This window comes from Panthera uncia, assembly GCF_023721935.1.
Source record: "Panthera uncia isolate 11264 chromosome B2 unlocalized genomic scaffold, Puncia_PCG_1.0 HiC_scaffold_24, whole genome shotgun sequence".
Lineage (NCBI taxonomy): Eukaryota > Metazoa > Chordata > Mammalia > Carnivora > Felidae > Panthera > Panthera uncia.
In genome coordinates, this window is record NW_026057580.1 from 59,964,682 (window position 1) to 59,989,691 (window position 25,010).

A 25,010-nucleotide genomic window follows, 5' to 3' on the forward strand; every position below is an offset into this window, starting at 1 on the left:
CACTCATCATCAAGGAAATATAAATCAAAACCACACTGAGATACCACCCCATTCCAGTCAGAGTGGCTAAAATGAACAACTCAGGAAACAACAGATGCTGGCAAGGATGTGGAGAAATGGGAACCCTCTTGTACTGTTGGTGGGAATGCAAACTGGTGCAGCACTCTTGAAAACAGTGCGGAGGTTCCTCAAAAATTTAAAAATAGAACTACCCTACGACCCAGTTATAGCACTTCTAGGAATCTATCCAAAAGATAAAGGAGTGCTGATACATAGGGGCAAATGTACCGCAATTTTTATAGCAGTGCTTTCAACAAGAGCCAAATTATGGAAAGAACCTAAATGTCCATCAACTGATGAATGGATAAAGAAGATGTGGTTTATATGTACAATGGAATACTACTTAGCAATGAGAAATAATGAAATAATGCCATTTGCAGCAATGTGGATGGAACTGGAAGGTATTGCACTGAGTGAAATAAGTCAGTCAGAGAAAGACAGATACTGTATGTTTTCACCCATATGTGGATCTTGAGAAACTCAACAGAAGACCATGTGCGAAGGGAAGGGGGAGGGGAATAGTTACAGAGAGGGAGGGAGGCAAACCATAAGAGACTTAAATACAGAGAACAAACTGAGGGTTGATGGGGGCATGGGGGAGAGGGGAAAATGGGTGATGGGCACTGAGGAGGGCACCTGTTGGGATGAGCACTGGGTGTTATATGGAAACGACGAACCACAGGAATCTACCCCAAAAACCAAGCGCACACTTTACACTCTGTGTGTTAGCCAATTTGACAATAAATTATATTAAAAATTTTTTATTTCTGTCACTTAAAAAAATAAAGTGTGTATAAATTGGTTAAAGTCAAAAAAAAACTTTACTGGTTCTCCCCAAAACAAACTAAATTCCTTGGTTTGGCAGATATTTGGCACCAATCAGTGCTTCCAAGCGTCCTCATCCACAGGGACAAATTCTTCCCCACTTCACCTCCAGTCCCAATCACAACACCTTTCTGTATTTCTTCATAATGTTGGTCTTTCTGAAGTGTCCTCTCCTTTCCCTTATTCCTGTCTACCTGAATCCTACTCTCAAAGCCAGGTCAGGCACAATGCATTCCCCCATCATCCAGGCTATAGTCCACGCAGCTGACATCATTCATAAAGCCCTTTGTGTACACCATCTCTTTCTTATACGCTACTTATTCTCATGTGTTATTTCTGCTGTACTGCAAAACATAACGACATTTCTTACACCACTTATTTATATTCTAGCACCTTTCACCCACCTGCTACCCTCGTTCACCACAATGGCCAGCATAGCATCCTTCAGTGCTCAGCTAACATCTACTGAGCCAAAGACACATATTAGCAATGATGCATGAAAATTAAAAGCTAAGTATCCCTTTATTATATAAGAATAATTTGAAACAAATGAGACTTTTGAGTAGCTAATCTTTTTTCTTTAACATTCCTGAGGATTTGGAATCCAAGATGATACTACCAAGTTGCTTTCTTCCAGCAGAAACAGTGATGAGTTTGCCCTGGATTTCATGCTTTGCTGATGTGCCCCCGGGAGACCCTCTGCTCATCCCCATGACAATTCACTGCAAACGTCTGTTCCTTCATCTGTCTATAGAAGTGGCTCCTAGAGCATAAACTGTGAGTTCCATTTCTGATCTCTACATATTAGTAGCCCATACAGTAGGAACTCAGTCAGTGATTGACCTAGCACCATGACTATCTAAAGTAAACACAATTAAAGAATAACCTTTACTAGGCACATAAATGGTAAGTAAACTTAATTCATGACTGTGATTTCAAATGAGACATATGGCCTAAATTACAAGGACTACATATATGTAAGTATTAACCACAAAAATCAACACACAACATAAAGAGAAATCTTATACGGACATAATGTGTGTGCATTTGCATGATTTTTATACATCACAGAATACTTCTAGAAGAAAGTGCATTTTTAGAGAGGAAAAATGAGGCAAGAGAAGTGTTTTTTCTATTTTCAACTCTCCTGTATTACTTTTAAACTAGGGAACATGTATAACTTTCTCATTTTTTGAGAGAGAGAGAGAGAGAGAGAGCAGGAGAAGGGCAGAGAGAGGGGGAGAAAGAATCTTAAGCAGGCTCCATGCCCAACGTCAAGCCTGATGCAGAGTCCAATGTGGGGCTTGATCTCATGACTGTGAGATTATGACCTAAGCTAAATTCGAGAGTCACTTGACTGAATCACCCAGGCACTTTCAAATTAATTCCTCCCTGACCACACATGCAAAGAGAAGTCTATTGACAGTTACAAGATTTAAAAAAAAAAAAAATGAGTAGTCTACCATTAGAGTAAACTAATAGACATTTTATTTTATTTTTTTTCTCTCTTTTTTTTTAATATATGAAATTTATTGTCAAATTGGTTTCCATACAACACCCAGTGCTCATCCGAAAAGGTGCCCTCCTCAATACCCATCACCCACCCTCCTCTCCCTCCCACCCCCCATCAACCCTCAGTTTGTTCTCAGTTTTTAACAGTCTCTTATGCTTTGGCTCTCTCCCACTCTAACCTCTTTTTTTTTACTAATAGACATTTTAGACGTTAGAGCTGTGCATGCAAGAAAACTGAATTCAGGGGCACCTGGGTGGCTCAGCTGGTTAATTGTCTGACTTCAGCTTAGGTCATGATCTCACAGTTCATGAGTTTGAGCCCCGCATCAGACTCTGGGCTGACCACTCAGAGCCTGGAGCCTGCTTTGGATTCTCTGTCTCCCTCTCTCTCCACCCCTCCCTTGCTCATGCTCTCTCTCTCTCTCTTTCTCTCTCGAAAATAAAGTAAACATTAAAAAAAATTAAAAAAAGGAAAACAGAATTCATGAGTTTTTGGAAGTCCAATGGGGGGACTTTGTTTTTGCACCTTAATTACTGTGTAAAAATGGATAAATTCCTTCTTAACTTAGCATTTCCTAATTTAAATTTCTCTTTCCTCTGTGTGTTCAGCACTCCTGTATATTTAAGGATGGAATTACCCAAAGGCATAATCCATTCTTCCAAGTAGTAAAAAGAGACAGTGAAACTTTTTTCCCCAAGGTACAAGAATGTAATAAGAAAACCTTCTGAGATGTTTGATAAAAAGAAGCAACTCCTCCTCCACAGTGACTTTAACTAAAACGTACTTTTTACATAAAGTGCTCAGTCCTCATAATAGAGGGTGCACACTGAAAATTGTCTGGGCATCACATACCTACTTTCTCCCTTTTGTCAGAGTGAAGAGATCTGGCTTCTGTGAGAGATTTTAAACTGTGTGACATAAGTCTCTTGGGGCTCATGATCTCCTCATCTTTATATACCAAGCTGCTAAAATAATCTAGCAAATAGTAGCTTCTTAGTGAGCATTAGTTCAATGAATGACATTTTCTCAAATAGTATATGTATTTGTAGAAATCAACAGAATAATAGAGCTCTGATAAGTAAGGAAATAACAGTTTCTGTAACCACTAGTCATTTTTTGCTTAAAAATACATTTAAAACATAAATGATAAAGACCACTTTGACAAAATGACTCAAAATCCAGTTTAGCTTTATATAAGCCCAGCAATTATCTCCTGAGTTACTCCAGCGATGTGGCACCACAAAGAAAAGGAAAGAGGTAAGTGGCGCCTGGGTGGCTCAGTTGGTTAAACGTCTGACTTCACTCAGGTCATGATCTCATGGTTCATGAGTTTGAGTGCCATGTCAGGCTCTGAACTGACAGCACAGAGCCTGGAGCCTGCTTAAGATTCTCTGTTTCCCCTCTCACTGACCCTCCCCTGCTTGTTCTCTCTCTCTCTCTCTCTCTCTCTCTCTCTCTCTCTCTCTCAAAAATAAATAAATAAACATAAAAAAAAAAAAAAAACAGAAAAGGACAGAGGAGGTGAGATGGTCACAGGATCCTGGCAGTAGGGGATCCCCAGTTCTGTCCTACTTCTTTCAGGCCAGAAGAGAGTTGTGCATATATCTTGAGACTGTCTAGTTTCTATATCTCAGTGACTGATCAGAAAAATAATTTTTTCCTTCCAAGAATACAGACACATCTTTGTACCTTGCATTGTTTCTGGAATACCTCCTCTGGGTCTTATCTGCTCATCACCTTGTACAGATGAGAGGAGAGTTTCTTTTCCTATCCTTACCCCCATCTGGTAGACTATTTCCCAAAATAGTTCTCCTGTGCTCAAATCTCATGGTGAAATGCATCCTTGATTCTTTGCCTCCACCTCTTAATTTCCTTCTACTTCAGTCCCTGTCCTAAAAATTGATTTGACTATGTCAAGCTCTAGTTTTCCATATTTTGCTTGAGGGGAAATTTTTAGGATAAATCTCCTTGAAATAACAGTTATGGTTCCGACTACAACTGAGTCTCTCATGATCTTCATATAAAACCAGTTAATCACCAGATCATTTCAAATTTTTACTAGCATACCTATTTTAAAGGAAGAAGAGAAGGAAGAAGATAGTTTTAGAAAGTTTTCCAGATATATAAAGTTTTAAATTTATTACAACCAGATAATTAATTCCAAACCATTTTAATCCTTCCCCAACTTCAAGACCAAACCAAGTTACAAAAAAAAGAAAGTTGCAAAATGGCAGTGCACCGACCTGAGGATATGGGGAAGTCCTGGATTTTGACTTTGAGCCGGAGAGCCTGGACTTGACCCCCTTCCTGTTGTCAGTCACGGTAGGAGTGGAGCTGCTGGTGTAGGAGAAGGCTGGTTTAGAGGCTGAGATCTGATCCAGGGAGAGCTGCAAACCTTTGTATTCCGTGTCCCTGCAGGGTGAGAGGACACAGCCCTTAATCTGCCACCACAGGAAATGGATACCTGTGTTCTCTCACCAGGAATGGCAGTAATCCATATTTGAAAAGGGAAGCAAGCAAAAGTTAGCCATATAACTGGTTGCCACAAACACCTTGATTATTTTAGAAATGCCTAACATTTAACTAACGGGTAGGGATGTAGCTGCCCCACGTACCACAGCCAAGTGATACAATATGCTCATGAAATTGTCTTGATTTTAAAATACATTTTGGATTATTTTTATAAGTAGGAAATAAATCTGTAATTCAACTTCTCTGAGCTTTTGTGTCCTCATCGGTGAGGTACAGATTATAAACTCTACTCTCAACATTTTCTGTGTAGGGTGAACTCAGCAGATAACTGAGTTGTCTGGTAAACTGATCCTATCTGATTACTGGCAAGAAGAACATCAGCTGTTTCAAGATCAATCATTCTGGTAAACATCCCTAATATTTTTATAGCTAGCAAACCAGTGAGACCAGGCTTGTAAGTAGTTAAAAATCTCTTTTAAGCACCAGTTCTTTCCACTCCATCCTCAATATATATCTACGAAGCTCTTAATATATGCCAGGTTTTGTGCTATGTAGAAATGAAAGATAAATAAGATGCCTAGAGTCCCTGCCCTTCTGCAGATTACAAGCTATTTGGAAGAAGAAACATTAAACAAATATTAAACATAATAACTGAAGGCTGTGATATGAAGGGGATAAAGAGTATATCTTGGAGAGTTCATTATAAAGGTATTGCTTGAGGTAATTAGGGGCTGAAGATGACAGCTTGGCCCTGCCCAGCTACCATCTCAGCCTGCTTCCAGGCAGCAGAGAATGTTGTCTGACTCCTCCATTTTCATAAGAGGGTATCAACCCTTCCCACTGGCAGCCAAAAAGAAAAATGTTTCATAGTCTTCTTTATGAGGACTCGTGGGAGAATTTTCTCTCAGGTTCCAGAACTAGCTGGGCTGCTCCTGGGTAATTGATTTCTTTTTATCTCACAAACACTGTGAATCATCTAACTCACCATGTTTCCCTCTTTCCACTGCAAGTCAAAAAGCTCTGAGTCCCAAATCCGATTTGTAACCACCTCTAACAACTGCACCAGTCCTCGTGGCAGGTGTTCTGTGCAGCAAACACCACTGGCTTCCTTTATTTTTCTTATTTTATTTTTCCTTTTCTCTAATGGGTTCACCTTTTTAAAAAATTTACATGTATTTTTAATACCCTTTGGATTAAGATATGTATATTAAATGTAATAAACTAATAAAGTTAGATATGTTAAAGTGATTGGTAGATTTCCATAGATCAGCAACCATTCATTTATCTTCTCTTCCTTTTCCCTGTTTGTTCTTCTACAAAGAGATCAGGCAAAGGCAAAAGGATAATTCAGGCAAGGAGTCCCTCAAGTGACAGGGGATAGAAATCAGCTAAAACAGGTTCAATAATATCATGGCCACAAACTACAGTGTAGTGGTATATGTCAGCAAATTACAATGACTTCATATCAAATAGTCCATCAACTCAGTGCAAGTAAAAAAAAAAAAAACAAAACATTATCCTGCATAAGCAGCAAAAATTTAGAAGATGGGCATGCAATTTGCCTTCCAAGCTTGGGAAGTTGAATCATACTGATGGTCTACTTTCCTACTCTAATCACCCCCTAAGGAAAACACACAACACAGATTCTGGGCACTGCTTGGACAGAAATTCAATGCTCTCCAACATGTGGCTCCCACCTATTTTTCTGACAGTATCTGAAAATTTTCCTTCAATGGCCCTTCACTTCACTCAAAATAGTTCTCCCCAAACTGACCTTATACTTTCCTCCCCTGCTCTTTCAACACATACCTATAGAACTTCTCTTAAAAAGAACTATCTTAAATCCTACTTGCCTCTAACCTTATTCATTCCTTCAATACTGAGTGTCTCTGTGGAGGCCCTGGGGAGACATCAATGAACAGAAGGACTAAGTTGCTGTGCTCATGAAGAAGACACCAGGGCCACTTCCTGAGGGAAACAGGGAGGGGACCAGAAGCTCTTTTTTCTTCTTCCAACCTTATTTTTCAAGTGACAGTGTCTAGTCTTTCCTAGGGGTTCTAAGTTCCTAGAGGGCAAGAGTCAAGAGATATTCTGTTATATTCCAATGGTGATTTGCACAATATTTCACACATTTGGAAGAGGAAGAAGATAAAAACACAAATCAGAAAGGACTGTTTTCCTCAATGACTGCTAATAACCAGCAGCCTAGAAGTATTTCTCTGATGGCAAAGACCCCTTTAGGCCGTGAGTCCCCTGACCCACCTGCCCTGAAATCATGTGCATGTGACAGTGAGCAAGATGGGCTCTGACAGCCTCCATCCTTGGGTATCTCCTGTGTCAAATGGGCACTTGGTAGCAGAATAGCCATTCAGTCCCTGCCCAACAGGACTTACTTAGACTTACTTTAGACAAAAACATTGCACCCCTGAAAATATGGCCAAATAATTTTTAAAACTCATTCTTTTTTTAAATATGGAATGCTTCACAAATTTGTGTGTCATCCTTGCACAGGGAACATGCTGATCTCTGTATCCTTCCTATTTTAGAATATGTGCTGCCGAAGCAAGCACTAAAACTCATTTTGAATGCAACATTTCAGCACAGGGACTTCATGTCAAGAAGCAGAGAGCAAACCAGGATTCCTCCATTTTTCTCTTGTATACCATCAGACTCCGAAAGTATGCATCTCAACTACTGAAGAAGCCTTTCCAAAATTCTTGCATAGTTCCCAATGATAGAAATACTCCAAAGAGGCTTAAATAAAGATTTAAAACCAACAAATGATTTGAATTTCTACATATTCACATGAAAATGCTAATAAATATAAAAAGAGTTATACTCTTGATAAAAAAATATTAATATTTTGATGCACATCTAAAAAGATCACAAAGAATCCACCAGAACTTAGCAAAAGATCATGAGGTCAGGTAGATCACAATTTGAGCCACTTGCTGTGTAACAACCCATCGAGACCTCTTTTTCCTCTTTATAACTCCTGTGGATGTGCTAAGGTTCAGAAAAATATTATGTGAGAAATTCACAGCACAGTGCCTAGAACCTGGTAAATGTTCAATTAATACTAAGTATTATTTCTTCGCCTCCACAATTTGTGGCACTTTTTTGGCACCTGATTTCTCCAAGACAGTAGTTTCACTTTGGTAGCAACTGTAATACATTTCATTACAAACATTTCCTTATGTTGTATTTCTTTCCTTTCTACCTCTAACTCATTTTAATGCACTCTGTTGCTTCTTAGTCTCTAAACTCTAATGCAGTGTGGCCAAAATGCTTATTAAGATGAGCTCTTCATTGCTAAGTAAGCAAATAGAGACCTTGGAACAGTACAGACCCGACACTCTGAGAGGAGCTCAGCCTTCCTATTCCTCTAACAACTTGAAAGATGGGTTAAGATGAAAAGCACAAAAAAAAAAAATACCCACTTAAAGACATTCCAAATACAGTTGATGTGGTGCCAAGAGCAGCTCTGAATGGCAGATTCACTAAGAACAAAGCATTTGTTTTACTTTTAGAATTCTATTATACTATTTCATTTGTATAGATTAAAGGTCTAGATGCTGATGGGAATCACATTATGAGTTCCATTTCCCTCCTCCAAACTCAGACATGCCCTCCCTTCCCCCGAAGTGAGGCATATTCTGGTATCACACACACACACCCATCCTCTAAAGTTAGGTATATGTCTAGTAAAGCTGTTTGATGTTTCCCTGTGGAGGGGGACAAAATGAAATACTTGGGTGCCCAGCACTTAGACTCTGAATGAGTACAGTGAGGAATTGGACTTAGCTGACTTTAGTAAAGGAGGGACAGGACACAGCCCTGCTCTACTTCTAAAGCTTTCCTGAAAAGTGCCACACAGACCACGTTCAGGACTCCACAGGTTACCCTCACTAGGGCAGCTCACTCTGTTCTCCCAGATACGACTGGCATATCAAAAAGAGGAACTGTGGCATATGCCCTTTGGCATATTTTTCAAAATGTCTATTGGTATCAATTTACATTTGTTTGGATTTTTCCCCCCTTGAATGACTTGTACTAGAACTGCAGACATCCTCAGGTACCTCGGCTCTGAAAGCAATGTGAAATAGGTAATTTGCAATCACTAGGACTTGCAGCTTGTCAATCTCACTCGTATTTGCACAGACCAAAGTAATCCTCTTATTCCATTATGGACAGTCAGAAATCATTCAATTTGCAGAATTAACCATCTGAGTCTACTCTAAACTTTATAATAGTCATGTACATATTTGGAGTTACTCAAATTCCAGTAGAATAAAAGGGGCCATTTTTGCACCATTGGCCTTCTCAGCCTTTCCTTCAGCAATATGCCATGATCACTCATGAGGTAAATGCCAACTTGCCATATGGGAAGCTCAGGGTGATGCCCTTGCAAAACAAATAAAAGGTATTTATATCACTAACAGGTGCTTTTAGCTTCAGAGAAATGCATTAATATGATTTCTATCATTTTGACTGGAAGACTGGTGTCCTCACGATGCCAACAGCAGCACAACCATACATACAACCTTCAGGTGAGTTGGAATAATTATACAGATAAACAATCAACAGTATTTTATCACTTGATGTTGAGTCAAGATTCTCTGCAAGAACTTTTCTTCTTTGACTCTGCCATATCCCATTGCACTTCTATTTTAGACAACTGAAGTTTTGCTTCTGTCATGTCAGTTTTTTAAACTGGTCATTCTGAAGTTTCTCTATTGGTTTTATGTTATGTGGCAATTCTTAAAAGATATTGCCAGATTTCCCAATTGAGGTTTAAAAAAAAAAAAAAAAACAGCTGTAGGTGATCAAATTACCAAAGAAAACGTGGAAACAAAGACATGCAATTGATTTGGCTCCAAAGACGCTGACTGCAATAAGCAGAGGATTGCATTAAACTGTGATCGGATTAAGTAGGAACGACTGCGTCTTATACTAAACTTTTTAATTGGATTCTAGAATCACTGTCACACGAAGTGCATGACCTTCTTTATATTCTGGCAGAGTTACCACCAGGCCACTAGGTAAACCTCTGCAGCAGAGAGACCTAGTTTATGTTTCATTTTCAGGCTCCCATGGAGCCCAGCAGAGATAGCTGATAAGGAGGATTCCATACTGTGAGAGGCTCACAAACTAAGACATCTGCTGGGAAATTAGGCTAAGGCACCCTTGGAAATATAATAGTCTCATACTAATAAGTGGATTTGTGTTTGCTCCTTGTGGTTTTCTCCATTTGCTTTGGTGATTTTAGTAGTTCCCAAAAAGTCTTTGCTTTTACATAAACACTGCCTCTGCCTAGAAATATCTTTCTCCTCTATTTTGTAGGTCTCATCCAACATGCTATGGAGTGGATGGCACCACAAGGGTAAGGGATGGCTTAGGCACAAAGTTTACCATCACATTGTGATTTCAAGAAGCAAAGACGAAGGTCTAAACAATAGGCAAACAACCAAAAACAATAGGCAAACAATAACCAAACAAACAAACAAAAAAACCGAATACAGTAAAAAACTGTAATATTTTGGTAAGATGCAGCAAAGTCAACCATCTGCACGATAGGGATTGTGAAATACCTGTCTACAAACCCATGACACATGTTGAAATATAGCTAAGTCCAGACCTGCCACAACATGCATCTGACTTTGCTTCTTTACCCACCCAGGCCACAGTGATTTCCTGCTCCCTCCTCTCAGTTCCTACACTGTCCACTGCCTCTAACATTCATGTAACACACCTAAGTTCCTGTCACACAGTGTGAATGGTGTATTTGACAACAATCTCCTAAATACTTTCTCTTTTCATAGTCTCTACTTACTGTCTAGCACCATATCTTATAGAGAATAGATTCTCACTTGCAAGTGATTAACAAAACAATTCTCACTGCAATAAATTTTTATTCATCTCAAATACAAATGACCAAAAATTCAAAAAACTAGCAAAACTTTCTACATAAATAAGAAAAAAATACCTACTAAGTATGCAAGTTTATGAGAGGGATTCTTAAATTCCCAGATTATAATTAATAATGATCATTCTGATATTCTGTGAGATCCTAAATTAAAGAAACAAATCATGTTATTGTTTTAGTGTTATATTAATATGTTATTGTTTTAGTGTTATGTATATTAATAAAATGCACTTATTTTTTGTAAAGTTACAATTCAGGCATGGCATATGTGATTCTTAAACAAACTGGAATACTAAATTAATTTTATCCTCAACCATTTATTTGAAACTGTTGCAACTGTATTGAAAGAGCGAGGAGGAATAGTGCTTTAAACCCCCAGAGAAAGAACTTCTACAAAGCGATAATAAATACAGTATCTCTGAAATAGAAAAATATAAAAAGGATGTAAACAATGCACAAATTGCTGAGAAACAATTTTTAAAGGTTTAGCCTCACTAGTAATAACCTATACGAATTAAGGTTTCTATCAGATTCTTTTTGTCACTTTTGTCTTTCAAATCAACAAAGATTTTATTTTAATGACAAAAAAATCTCAATGAAGACAAGTTGAAATAAATGGGCATTCTTACATACCAATGATAAGAGAGTAAACTAGCAGTGTTTATCAAGAGTCTTAAGAATGTTCATTCCTTAAATCCAGTAATTCCACTTCTAGGAATAGATCTAATGAAAATAATCAGAGATAAGTATCAAAAGTCTATACACAAGGGTACTTAGCATAATTTCTTACATTTAATTGTAAGTAAGCAAATAAAAACCAACAATAGAACCATTACTTAATTATGGTGTACCCATGTGATAAAATATTAGGTAATCATTAACTTTTTTTACTCTAGTGATGCGAAAAACACTATTGATAAAATGAAAATTATCTCTTTAAATTAATATGTACTGTATATGCATATACATGTAGTGGGAGGCAAAAAATTAAAATGTCAATAGTGAATATCTGGAAAATAGATTAAACATGTTCTTTATCGTCTCTTTATACCTCTGTATATTGTTAATTTTTTCTATAATAAACATGTATGACTTTTATAATCAGAAAAATATTTCTTGAAAAAGAAACTCTAATTGGAGCAAAATTCAGGTATTCTCATCTCCAACTGAAATGGCTCCCAGTTTCTCTGCCTTGTGTTTTCAGGGTGTCTTCTCTATGAATATTATTAAATTACAGAAGAGAGAACACCACTAAACTTCTTTTCCCATAGGTTCAACTTCTCATGAACACCATTTATAATTTTTAAATGTCCAAATGTCCATATGCTCTCTTGGTGCCTATACATTTCACTTACTTTCTAATCTATTTTCCACCCTTCCTACCTTACAGAATTATCTGTCTCTGAAGGCTTTCATGTGAACTATATGACTTTGTTTCCTTCTTTGAATAATATAACTTAAATTATTACTTACAATTGAAAAAAAAGAGTCTTGCCATGTAGTTTCTAACAACGGCTTAGTTTCCTGCGAGTTATAGATGACATATTTGTCACTGTTTAAATGTGGAGTAACCCTACTTTGGGGACTACATCTTTTGTTCTGAAAAACTTAACTTCTTATGCTCCAAAATTCATTCTATGTCTATAGCTACTAAATTTTAGGTGTATTTGTAAATCCCACAGATCTAGGGTCCAAATGCTACTGATCTTATAGCTTTTTTGTTTCTTATTTTCTTGAGGTTGGTGGGGTGGGGGGTGGTTAGGGAGGTGTCGGTCTTTAAAAGTTAGATATGAACAAATCAATGCAGACTGTGCTGCCTCTTTCACCAAAGGCATAAATTTTTAAAATGCCAGTCTCCTTTTCCACAGTCAAGACTGCTAATTTAATGCACTTCTAGGGGGGAAAAAAGAGGCAAATAGAAAATAAAATTCATACATGCTATTCTGGCCCCTCTTTTCCTTCTCACCTCCCCACCCTCTGTGTCCATTCCCTTAATCTTCACTGTCATTTTATTAAACTGCTGTTTTTCAAATATATGTTCCCCTTAGAATTCTTTGAATACCTAAGGTAGATAAGTAATGGGGGAACCCATTATTTAACACCTTATATTTGGTTAAGGTTCTGTTCTCACAGGAATAGCTTTCTCACTCAGTTCTTTAGACCCATACAAAACTGATTCCTAAACCCTAAAACTAGCCACTGGCAGAGAAGGTAAGAAGAACACACCTCCTATTCTCAACTGCATACAAACTCCTGGAACAGAAAAAATACTTGTCATCACAAAGAAATAATCTCCCCACAACACTGGGAAATTTGCATTCTGTACTCAAGACCAAAGTGTCCCCAAACCTCTCCCACATACAGTGGGGAGACCCCACAAGGCCACACCTCATGGCACCTTTGAGAGCTCTGCCCTTTTCTACACAACACAAAGGCACTGGCATTCCTGCAAATAGAAAAGTAGAACCTCAGGCTTTGAACTCTCTAGGAAAAAACACAGCAAAAATGATGGCATGGCACGATGTTTTCAAAGGCACAAATCTCCATTTGTTTAACTTAAATATTTTAAAATACGTCCTATAGCATTTATTCTTGATTAAACCTCTTCTAGATAGTTAATCATTAACGGTTTCTTTACAGTTACTGTGCAAACAGTTCATTCATACCTATGACATATCAAATCTCACAGACGTGTTCTTTAATTGGATTCATTTATTTCTAATCTCCCTAAGCCCTTACTACTGTAATGCTTGACTAAATATACATTAAACTCCATTATTTAAATGGCTAAAATAAATTTGAGATGTATTTTATGAATAAAAATTCACAATTCAACAGATATTCTATTATTATTATTATTATTATTATTTGTTTTGCTATTGAGGCATTATTTAAAATTGTCTGGTAGATAAGTTGTGTTTCAACAACTTTAAACATTTTAAAATAAGTTGTGATTTATCATTAGAGATTTTGGATTGCCCACCAAAATGCCAAAATTTTAATTGCTTTCATATTTGGAGTCAGAGAGCTTGTATAATACTACACAGAATATATAGTTATCAGTAGAGTTCATTACCAAAGATACAATAGGCAGCTGCCTGAATTTATGACTTGTGGCTTGAGAGGTTTCCTTGGTCCCCACAAAGATGTCTCAAGAATGGTCTACTGGTTTATGCTTAAAATCTACTGTTAGATATTTATTTCTTAGGCTTTAGCCAGATGGCTCAGAAAAAGTTAACGGAGTAAACCTCATCCTTATTTTTCATTGATTCAGTTTTTTCAGCTCCTTTCCCTAGAGCATGGTTCTCAAACTTCAACGTGTCTCAGAAGCCCCTGAAGAGTTTGTTAAAATGCAGCTTGCTGGGCCCCACCCCTTAGAAGTTCTCATTTGTAGTTCTAGGGTACAGACCACAATCTGCATTTTTAACAAGCTCCTGGGGGTTGCTGCTGCTACCAGTCAAGGGGCCATACTTTGAAAACCAGAGCAGTTGTCATTCTGGATAAGAAAAACTAAAGGTATCAGGTGAAAGGGTAACATGGACAAGATGGATTGCTATTGAAAAGGGAGGGGATGTTCCAAAGACAAACTTCACACTTTCCCCAGGGTACAGCCTTACTGCATATCTCACCAAACTACTCGCATGCTGATCCCTGTTCACTTCCTTTCAGCCTCTTTGGGGACACTGCCTGTTCCTGCAGATCCCATAACACTGGAGAGCTACAGGGCTTAGTCTACAGGCTGCATCTCAGTTATTGCTCACTCTCAAGGGATCTCATGCACTCTGCTGGCTTTAAATTCCATATTGATGACCCCCAATCTCCAGCCCAGACTTCCCCACTCCATGACACCCAGATTTAATTACCTGCCTGACATTTCCACTCAAATGAATGACAGGCATCTCAAACTAAATATCCCCCCACACAACCCTTGATTGTTGCTCCTGCCTATGAATCTGCTCCTTCCCACCATTCACCCAAATTACTCAGGCTAAAAACTCAGATGCTGTCCTTGACTCCTCATGTTTTCACAGCTCATATCCAATCCATCTGCAAACTCCAGCTGTCTACCCTCAACACATCCTGAATCTGACCCTTCATCCCTACCTCTGTCTTTAAGCCATCATCTTCCCTCACCTAGGCTATTGTAATCATTTTCTAACTGGTCTCCCTGCCTCTACCCTCTACCCTTCCCAAAGCCTATTTTCCACCCCATCCAGATGACCATTTCATAGCTTAAAGCAGTTCATGCCATGCCTCTGCTCAAAACTCCAGTGACTTCCCAAAGCCTTCAAGACCCAGCATGGTCTGACCCTGCCTATTCTAGCATCAGCTTCTTGTGCTCTCCCTCACCCCTTCTCTCTGCTGCAGTGACAGTGACCTTCTTGTTCATCAACTTACTTACCAAGCTGGTTTCTACCTCAGGGCTTTTGCATTTGCTCCCCACTGCTGAGAATGCTCTTCTTGTAGGTCTCAGCATGGCTACCTCCCTTCCTTCATTCAGGAGACTTCAGAGAGGCCCTCCCTGACCACTCCCATCTCTTTGTCCTGCTTGATTTCTTCCTTTCAGTTCCTGACATTGTATGACATATTTATTTGTTTATAAGTAATGTCTATTTCCTCGCACTAAAATTTACCCTCCATGAGAGTAGGGACCTTGTCTGTCTTGGTAACACCATTAATCCTCCTATAGACCCTGGCACCCAGTAGGCACTGGGGAAATACTCGCTGGGTGAATGCAAAAACCATCCCATTTGCTGAAGAGAGGACTACACTCTACAACATCTCTTACTATCCTCTTAAGTATAGCAACAGAAATTAAGCTAATTCTAATGATAGAGATTTGTTTATAATGGAGGTCCTATTGAGTCCATTGCGAAGAGACACAAATAGAAAAGAGATTATAATGTAAAACACCATGTAGCGTATCTAAATATCCCCCCCCCCTGATTTTCAATTATCCCTCACAATAAAATGCTACCCTGCATTTTGTTATTTCTTTAACTACTCTAATTGGAGGAATGAAACGGACATGCACTCTGCCCTCTGCTTTGTGGGCTTCATCCTTCCAGCATTCCTGAGCTGGGACCCTGCAGGATTCCATTACCCAAATCCAGTACAACACATGCTTCACTTTGCCAGGCCTACAGTAAGATTTCAACAGCTAATAGAAATGCTATGACTTTCAACACTATTAGTCTCTTAACAGCTTATAAAAATTAAAATGAAAAACCCTGTGTTGCATTTGGTTAGTTTTTTTGGGGGAAAAAAAGCTGCTCTTTTCCCATCGTATATTTGGACACCAATGTCAATTAATGGGAGTGTTGAAAGAAGTACATCTCATGGGTTCTTACCTTCAGCCACCAGAACACATTATAGTCATCACAAGTGCAAAGAGTAAAATGAATGACTGAGGAGCAGCAGCAAGCCATAACCCCTAAAAATGCTCGGAACCAGGGATTCTATTTTCGTAATGGTTCTCAGTGGGAGGAGGCAAGAGACAGCACGTTCTCAGATTGCATTACCAGAGAATGTTGCTATTCTCAGAGAGATGTAAAAAAGTGGCAAGGGACTTGGGTTTAAAAGTACAAACATAGAGAGAATCCCACCTTAATGGGTACCATTATGACATCCAGTTCAATATAATGAGGCTATTTCCACGGTCTAGCCAGCAGCCCATGTTAGCACGGCTTTACTGATGTGGATACAACAAATTCTGTTTGAACAAGAAATCCCCAGGAAAAAGAGAGAGAGTGAGAGAGAGAGAGAGAGAGATCCTTTCACAAGCTCTAGCCATTTAGCAATCAATCAAAGGAGAAATACCCTTCCAGTAAAGACAGCAATGTCCATTTGAATCCTGGTAATATATTAGATGTTCCAAATAAAATAGTGTTCCATGGGTAATACTTACGGATTGCTGTTTTGCGAAAATATCATAACTGTTGATGCTGAAACTGGTGAGGGGGACACAGTGTTGGGCCCAAGGGTTAAGCATGTTGCATGGCAGCTGACTGGGTTCTGAGCACACCCGAACTGTGAAGCAATTGGGTCACTTTGTGGAGACTCCATATTGAAGTCTTGTAGTAAACTATCCATAGACTTTTGCAAAATCTCTTCAAAATGTCCCATTACTTCCCAAATATTAGGTGGAATCATAGGAAATCACCACTATCGAACTGCTTTAATGCACAGAAATGGCAATTACATACGACTCACCCTAGTACAATGTTACCAACTTACAGACAGCAGGCCAAAGAGGAAATCAGGTGGGCTCGGGAGTCCTGTCTCTGGTTTGGCATGACTACTCATTAGCTGTGTTATATTGGCTAAATGACTTGGCTTCTCTGAGCCTCTGGCACAAAATAGCAGTCTCTCAAATGTGAGTGAATCTTACTCCCTGACCTTTCTAAATATGGCAGCAAACAGAGCACCTTCCCACCCCACCCCCTTCACTTGCAGCTGACAGTCACCTCCCCATCTCTCCAGGGCAGGGCAACAAAGCCGTGAGATTACCCTTTACAAGAGAAAAGTTTAAAATATTACAAAAACCTAAAAATCACTAGAAACATTTTTTTAAACATAATAAATGTACAAAGACTATTTGACTCTAGTGTGATTCTTCCATTTAAAACTCACTAAGATTCCAAATCCTATTAGAAGTCAACCCCACAGGGGCACCTGGGTGGCTTGGTCGGTTAAGCGTCTGACTTCGGCTCAGGTCATGATCTCACGGTCCGTGAGTTCGAGCCCCGAGTCGGGCTCTGTGCTGACAGCTCAGAGCCTGGAGCCTGTTTCAGATTCTGTGTCTCCCTCTCTCTCTGCTCCTCCCCTGTTCATGCCCTGTCTCTCTCTGTCTCAAAAATAAATAAACGTTAAAAAAAAAATTTAAAAAAAGAAGTCAACCCCACAAAATATTTAAAAACTCCATTCAAAGCAGAGCAAAACGCAGCTCAATATCATTCCAACAGGACAAAAATCACCTTGGCACACACAGCAGCTCTCTCTGGCTGATCTAATGGGATGCAGAGGCTCCACCCAGGGAAACAGCGATTTTGTAAGAGTTAAGATGGACTCCTTGGCCTGCAGCCAGTTTCTCTGCTGCCAGTCTGGATCCCCCTCACCCCCCCCCAACCCGAGAGAGAGAGGGAGAGTGAGAGAGAGAGAGAGAGAGAGACACACACACACACACACACACACACACACACACACATGCTTGCACAGCCCTCCCCAGCAGCTCTGCTCCTCTTACTGTCTCCACTCCCTCCCCACCATCTAACCACAGGGAATCTGAGCACACCTGCAAGCTTTTTCCCCAGGGTTGACCTGAACAGTGCCAAGGCACTCTGGGCCTGCTTCTTTCTAGTTGTGAATGGAAACACTCCCCTCCAGGAAGGAACCTGTCATCAGCAAGCCCATAGGGAGGTCAAGCCGGGGTAGAGGTTGTCCTTGCGCTTATTTCCTTTTCCTGCAGATGCTGTCTCATTCATTCTGATATCCCCAGAACCTGGCACAGTGCCTGACACCTAATAGGTGCTCAAGAAAACTTTTATGACTGCCTCAAGGCTTACTAGTCCTAATCATTGGAAGTAGGATCTAACAATCCTTTCCAGATGTACCAGAATGATTGCTGATTTCTCATTCTTGGGCATCCCTCTGCCTTCCTAAGACTCATGCTTTCCCTCCTTCAGCCTCACAGACATTTATTTTGTGTTCATTGGAAATTAAATAAGAAATTATTTTATCTAATTTCACTGCAATAATTTCACCCTAATAATTCACATTTACTTGGTGTTACTTTGTGTCAGGCACAGGGCCAAGAATCTATTTCATTTAATGCTTACAACAACTCTATGAAATAGATATTATTATTACACATTACACATTTTACAGATTAAAAAACAGTGAGGCAACAAAGTTAAGCAATTTATCCATAGCCACAGAGATAGCCAGTAGCAGCCCAGGAATCTGAATAGGCAATATACCCATAGCCCAGGTTCTTAACTAATATGCTATGATGCATAATAAAGTAGTGATATTTCATTTCATATCTCATTTTACAAGTACCTTGTAATGCATTCCTCTGGTTATCAGGGTTTGAAACATCTAGCTAAAAAGTCTAGGGATTAGACTGCATCATATTCTAAGAGCAGTAGGATAATGATATCAAACACAGCACTGAGGAGGCCTTCTGGCCCTGCAAACCTAGAACCTAAGAGCCAGGTTCTTTGCACCCCCATCTCCTCCAATCTGCTGATGTTCCTTATGTGTACCTTAAATTTGCTTTCTAAAACCCATTTTGAAATACAACCATTATACATGTGGCAACACTGTGTATTCATTTCAATAACATTCTACATTCCATTCAGAATACTGACATCCTCAAAACTTTAAAAACTGTGTTCTATGCTTAGATGCTAATATATGTGTATATGTACATGTATATATTATATATGTATATATTATATGTACATATATGTAATATATGTGTATATGTATATATTATATATGTATACAAGTGTGTATGTATATATAAATATATATAAACATACATATAGTCATATATATAAACATATATATAAAAACATATATATATATATAAACATATATATATATATATATAAATAAAACTAAGGCTAGGTGAACACGTTCAAAATAAATATATACCAGTACTAATCTGAGAAAGGTAAGAGGCTTAGAGAAAATAGTTTCCAATCATGATGAAACACATTCAGTTCCAACAAAAAAGTTCAGGGTATAAAGGTAAAAGAAGGAAAGAAAACCCAGCTCATATGAGAACAGTGAGACAAGCACTGCTGAATCTAATTTGAAGAGGAAACTAATTGTGTTATGTTATTTTCTCATGAAGAAAACAATGAGACAAATGAGTATATGTCACGGTTCCATCTCAAAAGACCTTACTTCTGCTTCCAACCCTTAAATTCTCCCCCTTCCCTGGTAGCTCCACCATTCAAGCTTCTTTGAATTCTGTGCTCTCAACAAATAGCCCAAGTGCACCATATCAGTTTGAACTGAGCTAATCTGAGTTCTTAAATATTTAGTTCCAACTAAATTGTAAACAACTCGAGAGATGCCAAGACCTCTGCTTCATGTATTCATGCAATAAATAACTGCAGTTTGCCATACTCTCTGAAACACTGTTGATTCAGCCACACCTAGTGCACACAGAGTAAAGGGGAATATACTGCACACCATCAAAAATGTCAGTGTTGCATGTTTTATTCACTTTAAGTTATAATTACTGACATTGGTAAAGTTGACAAACCACTGGTTCCAACTAAATTAACTTTAGAAATTGGATAAAAGCTTGGTTTCTTAGAACTTTCTTTTTCCCTGTAAAGTACCATGTACAGCACCTTCCATTTTGCCTGGGACAAATAAGGTACTCAATAAGTATTGGCTTCCCTTCCTCCAAGCACAAAGCACAGCTACCTGTAGGGTACACAGTGAGAGCAGTGAAAAACAGGGCGACTTAACCAAACTATAGAAACCGCCACCCACAAAGAGCACAATGCTTGGAGAAATGTGTGGAACTGGAGGGGGGAGAAGGTAAATACTTAAATTTGTGGATTTGAAGATTTAGCAATTCAAGTTAAAAATGGAACCACTCCTCTCTTTTCAAAGCATTTCGGGTGACATCACATAATTATCAAGAGCTAATAACAACAGTTATTTTGAGTATCTGCTGTCTGCCACGCTCTGTGCTATATATACATTATCTCATATAATCCTCCTCAGTCCTTAAAAGGTGGGTTCAAATATCTTGATTGCACAGATGGGAAAACAGAGGCTCACAGGAATACAGCTATGCTCAAAATCCCATAGCTATTATGCAATAAAACATATTCAGACCCAGAGTTCTCTAACGCCAAAGCCCATACCTTGCCCCTTCAGGTTGCTTCAAATGATACTGTGGGTTTTCATAAAAACAAAATCACAATCCTACTTCAATATAGCCTCTCAGAGTAAAAGTCACAGATGGTACACAGATGGCCCAGACTCAGCCAGGCCCTATAAAAGTAAGTTCCCTTCTCATCCCCCTTAGCCCTGCCATCACCATAGACCACCTTTCTCACCCTTGCCAGCTCCCTGGACCTCAGAAGGCCTGAGGCAGGGGAAAGGAACTGGGGAAGTTACTCCTTCAGACAAGACAGAATGTGAAATTCCTCTGACAGGTACTCAGGCATTTCCAGGTGTCACCTAAACTCCAACCAATCCTTTTTGCCTGACAGCTTAGGCACAGACACAGCCCTTCAACCCAGATGAAATTTCTATCACTACCTGCTCATCTGGAGAGATGTCACAAGCCAGTGGGAACAGAGAACAGAGAAGGAAGCCCTGGATAAGTGCAGCCTTTTACTAAATTATCAAGATATGCATAATCCTCCCCATCCACACACATATCCACACCTTGAACCAAACCTAGCAGTGCTCACAATGCAAATAGATGAAGTCAGAAGATGAAAACATATTTTTCTGAAGTTCAAGTAAAGCTTCATTTGAATTTGTCCATTCACAGTAACATGTATATCCCCACCTCCAATGAGGTAATGATCACGTTTTTCTATGAAACGACTCAAAGATCAGAACTCTTTCCCTCGCAACAGCCAAAGAAGAGTGGTCAGGATCATCACTGAGCACATACCATGTGGTCTCCACCTAAGAACATTTTAAAAAAGAGGTCCTGTGACTCAGTTGCCCTCAGCACAACAACAAAGAAAGGTGCAGAGGCCAGAGAGGCCTGGGGAGATGGAAGCAGCCAGGTAGCAGGATTGTCAAAGGGCCAGAGGATGACACACCTGACCAGAGCATGCTGGGAGGCCCTTCATCCCTACCATCCCCCACCAACAGAATCCCCAGTGGACAACCTTTCCTGCCATTGTCCCTCAAACACAGAATACCATCTAGGAAATAGCCCACTGCCATGAGAGGTAATTTGTGGCCCAGCTGATAAAAAGGATGACCTAGCTTGCCAACCCATTGTAGGGTACACAATGAGAGCAGAAATTTGTTTTAACACATCTGTTCAACAAAAACATAAAATATTAAATCTGGTTGCAGAAATGAAATAATTAGTAATAGCAATAATGTATGTATGTAATCTAAAGGTAAGCAACTCAGGGAAAACTAAAATGTTTGCAGGCCACATTTTTTCTTACAAAATGAAAATGTTCTTAGTGAGACTTAAGGAAAAAAAAAAGATATATTCTTAATTGAATGTTCTTGAGAAGACAGTGTTGCTAGTTTTAAACCACCAAATGGTCAATATCTGTTTTGTGAAGATATTTGTGAAGCAGCAACACAGAGGCAGCTTTTTAATCTTCCATAATGAGACCAGACGAAAGCCTATCCAGAAGTTGGGTGGGCTGAACACTACAGGCCTTACCCATTTAAATCCATTCCTCTTTCCCTGACTCCCACCCCAATACAGAGGAACCTAGGATACAGTAGGAGTCAAGACCCCAGGCTTTAATCCTGGCTTCCCCACTTACTTAGCATATCTGATGTCAGTTTCCTCACCTGGAAAATCCCTGCCCGAACCCTGTACAGAGCTGTCAAAGGAGCAAACTATGTAATGAAAGTGACAGCACTTTTAAAAAAATATTTAGCATTTGTAATGATGCTGTATTTAGCATTTGTAATAGTAAAACAAAATTTGAACATAAACAATGAATTCAAAACTAAATACAGAATATCTTGATTAAAAAATTACAATAAGCAAAAAGGATATGAAATCCTTTTATATGTGTTACATAAGCGAGTACTAGTATTACTATGTACTACAAAACAGACTACATACCCCAGATCTTTCTTTTAATAAAGTGTTTTGGTAGTTGTAAAATCACTATTAATTACTATTAATAGTTTCAGTTTTTATAAATTACCATTCATACAAATGTGTCTTCAATTCATCTCTATAATGATTCAGTTACTTAAAAGATCACTTGAAAAGGACAATTGGGGCTTCAACATTCAATATTATTATAATAAAGATTAAACACAATTAAGGATCAAATCTAATTTACGGGTATACATTAGCACATGATTATTATTTTTAATGATCAAAAAATTAAATCTATGCAACAAGTGCTACACAGATCCAAGGCATGAGAATAAAATCATTTTATATTTTGCCATAGCTTGCTAAGTCAAAAGGCACTTCATTTGACATCATTTATAATATGAAAGAATGCTTTTGCTAACCAGAAAAATAAAACCTATTTTTATAACTACACATATAATTGGTCAAGTTTTTAAAAAGCATTTTCTAAAATTTCCTGGTAGTACTAACAATAATATCACTGGGGCTTTAAATTAATAAAAAAAATACTTTTAAATTTAAATGTCAAATTAACTCAGCACTATTAATATACTTGAAAGAGCATGCTAATATGAGCATATTTTAATGTTTGCTGCTATGTGATAAGGGTACATCTGACTTTACATTCATAGAATATGTTAAGACTTAAAAACTCTTTTTAATTGCAGGAAATACAATGGTTTCATACAAAGAAAAACAAAAATTATAGGACCTGCAATAATTATAATACAAAGACCCCTTTATTTTCTTTCACACGAAGGAAGTATGTCTCCTTTGGCATTTGGCCCAAACTTTCAAATTCAAAGGATTATTTAGTAGATAGTAAGTGTTACATAAACCACTAATGTAAATTGTCTCTTTTTTGTTCTGCTCTTTGTAACACAGACATAGAAATTTTAATGTAGAGAATCCCTTCTATGTGTTCAGTGAATCACTCTCAAACAGCATGTGAGATTTTGCACCAAAAGAATGTTCCATCCTAAACTTGGGAAATAAGCAGAGAAGCCATCTTTACTAACAAAAAAATGGTTGAAGATATTAAATCTGTCTGATTCCAAAGTTACCAAATCACTCTCAAGATCTCTCTTTTACTTTCCAGAAAAAAATACCAGAATTTTATTAGCTTCCAATTCTCATTAGAAGTCTAGGTTAAAATACGCTAACTTTTACAACTATATCCCACAGAAGTCCCCTCACAAATATCATCTATCAGTCAACCTAACTAAGGTCATATATCAGTGAGCTCTTGATGAATGTCGGTGACAGATTGTTTTTAATGGTATCAGTAAACTAGATCTCATGTATACTTTTGCAACCTTCTACACACAATAATTCTGAACCCTTTAAATGTGCCATCATAAATATGCAGTGGCTACATAGGAGAATGTTATTTAGGGTGAAGTATGATGATGTCTGTAGCTTACTCTGAAATAATTCAGTGGAGAAAAACATGCACATACAAATACATACCCTTTCTACATACCTACATACCTACATACATGTAGGTAGAAAGAGACAAAACAAATATGGCTTCTATTATAGATGATGTGTACACGGATATTCATTGTAGTATTCTTTCAGCCTTCTATATATTTGAAAAATTAATGTTTTTAAATATTTTAAAATGAGATGTTTATACTTCATTGGTTTATCCTTAAAAGTAGATTTTATAAGTTTTATTTATATAACATACTAAGTTTAAAAACATAAAAAGAATCAAGACTCTTTTCTAGAAATTACTTTTCGTAGTTTATTGGGTGTTCCACATTTTCAATTTTCCTCACGTTAAGTACTAATGTTTTCCATCTGAACTGGCTATGAATAATTAATACTACTAGTTAAACAAACTCAAGAAAATATGATTTCAAGACAATTACTCAGTTTTTACACAGTATTCCTTGTACTGTCCATACTTTTCTGGAATTTCCCCCAACATTCACTGTTACCAGACACTGCCTCCATCCATCTATACTCCTGAAAATAATCAGGGAGCAGGGCCTGCCGTACTTAACAAATATTTCGAAGCCTGTGGGCACTCAAGATTTGTAAGAATGTTTTTTTTTGTTTGTTTTTTTGTTTTTTTGTTTTTTTTTTAATGTGGAACGTAAAGCTAACAGGTTATGTCTTACAGAAAATCATGAACTGGTTAGTCCTGGTATGAAAGGAGTTTTTTTTGTTTGTTTGGGTTTTGTTTTTATATTTTTGAGTTTTCATGAAAAGCTATATAAGCGTTGGGAACCTCAAGCACCCAGAGAAAAGGTAAGAGAATTTCGAAAATTTAATCATAGCCTCTTCTTCTCCTCTCTAGATTTTTTCGAATGCCAACATTTTGTATGATGGTCATACAAAGGCTGGTAAAAGAACCACCCGCCTCTAAA

General features: G+C 38.2%; 1 protein-coding gene and 1 non-coding gene across 2 annotated transcripts in view; both read right to left on the reverse strand.

The window, feature by feature from the left end:
• The window catches only part of SIM1 (SIM bHLH transcription factor 1), a 64,623-nt gene that overhangs the window by 20,747 nt on the left and 18,866 nt on the right, over positions 1-25,010 (reverse strand). The window contains exon 9 of the mRNA XM_049654057.1: positions 4,642-4,810. Coding sequence (XP_049510014.1) covers positions 4,642-4,810 — 169 coding nt within the window. The remainder of the gene's footprint in view (positions 1-4,641; positions 4,811-25,010) is intronic.
• On the reverse strand, positions 7,337-7,440 carry LOC125939173 (U6 spliceosomal RNA). The gene has a single exon (XR_007462936.1). It is a non-coding gene; the product is annotated as a U6 spliceosomal RNA (small nuclear RNA).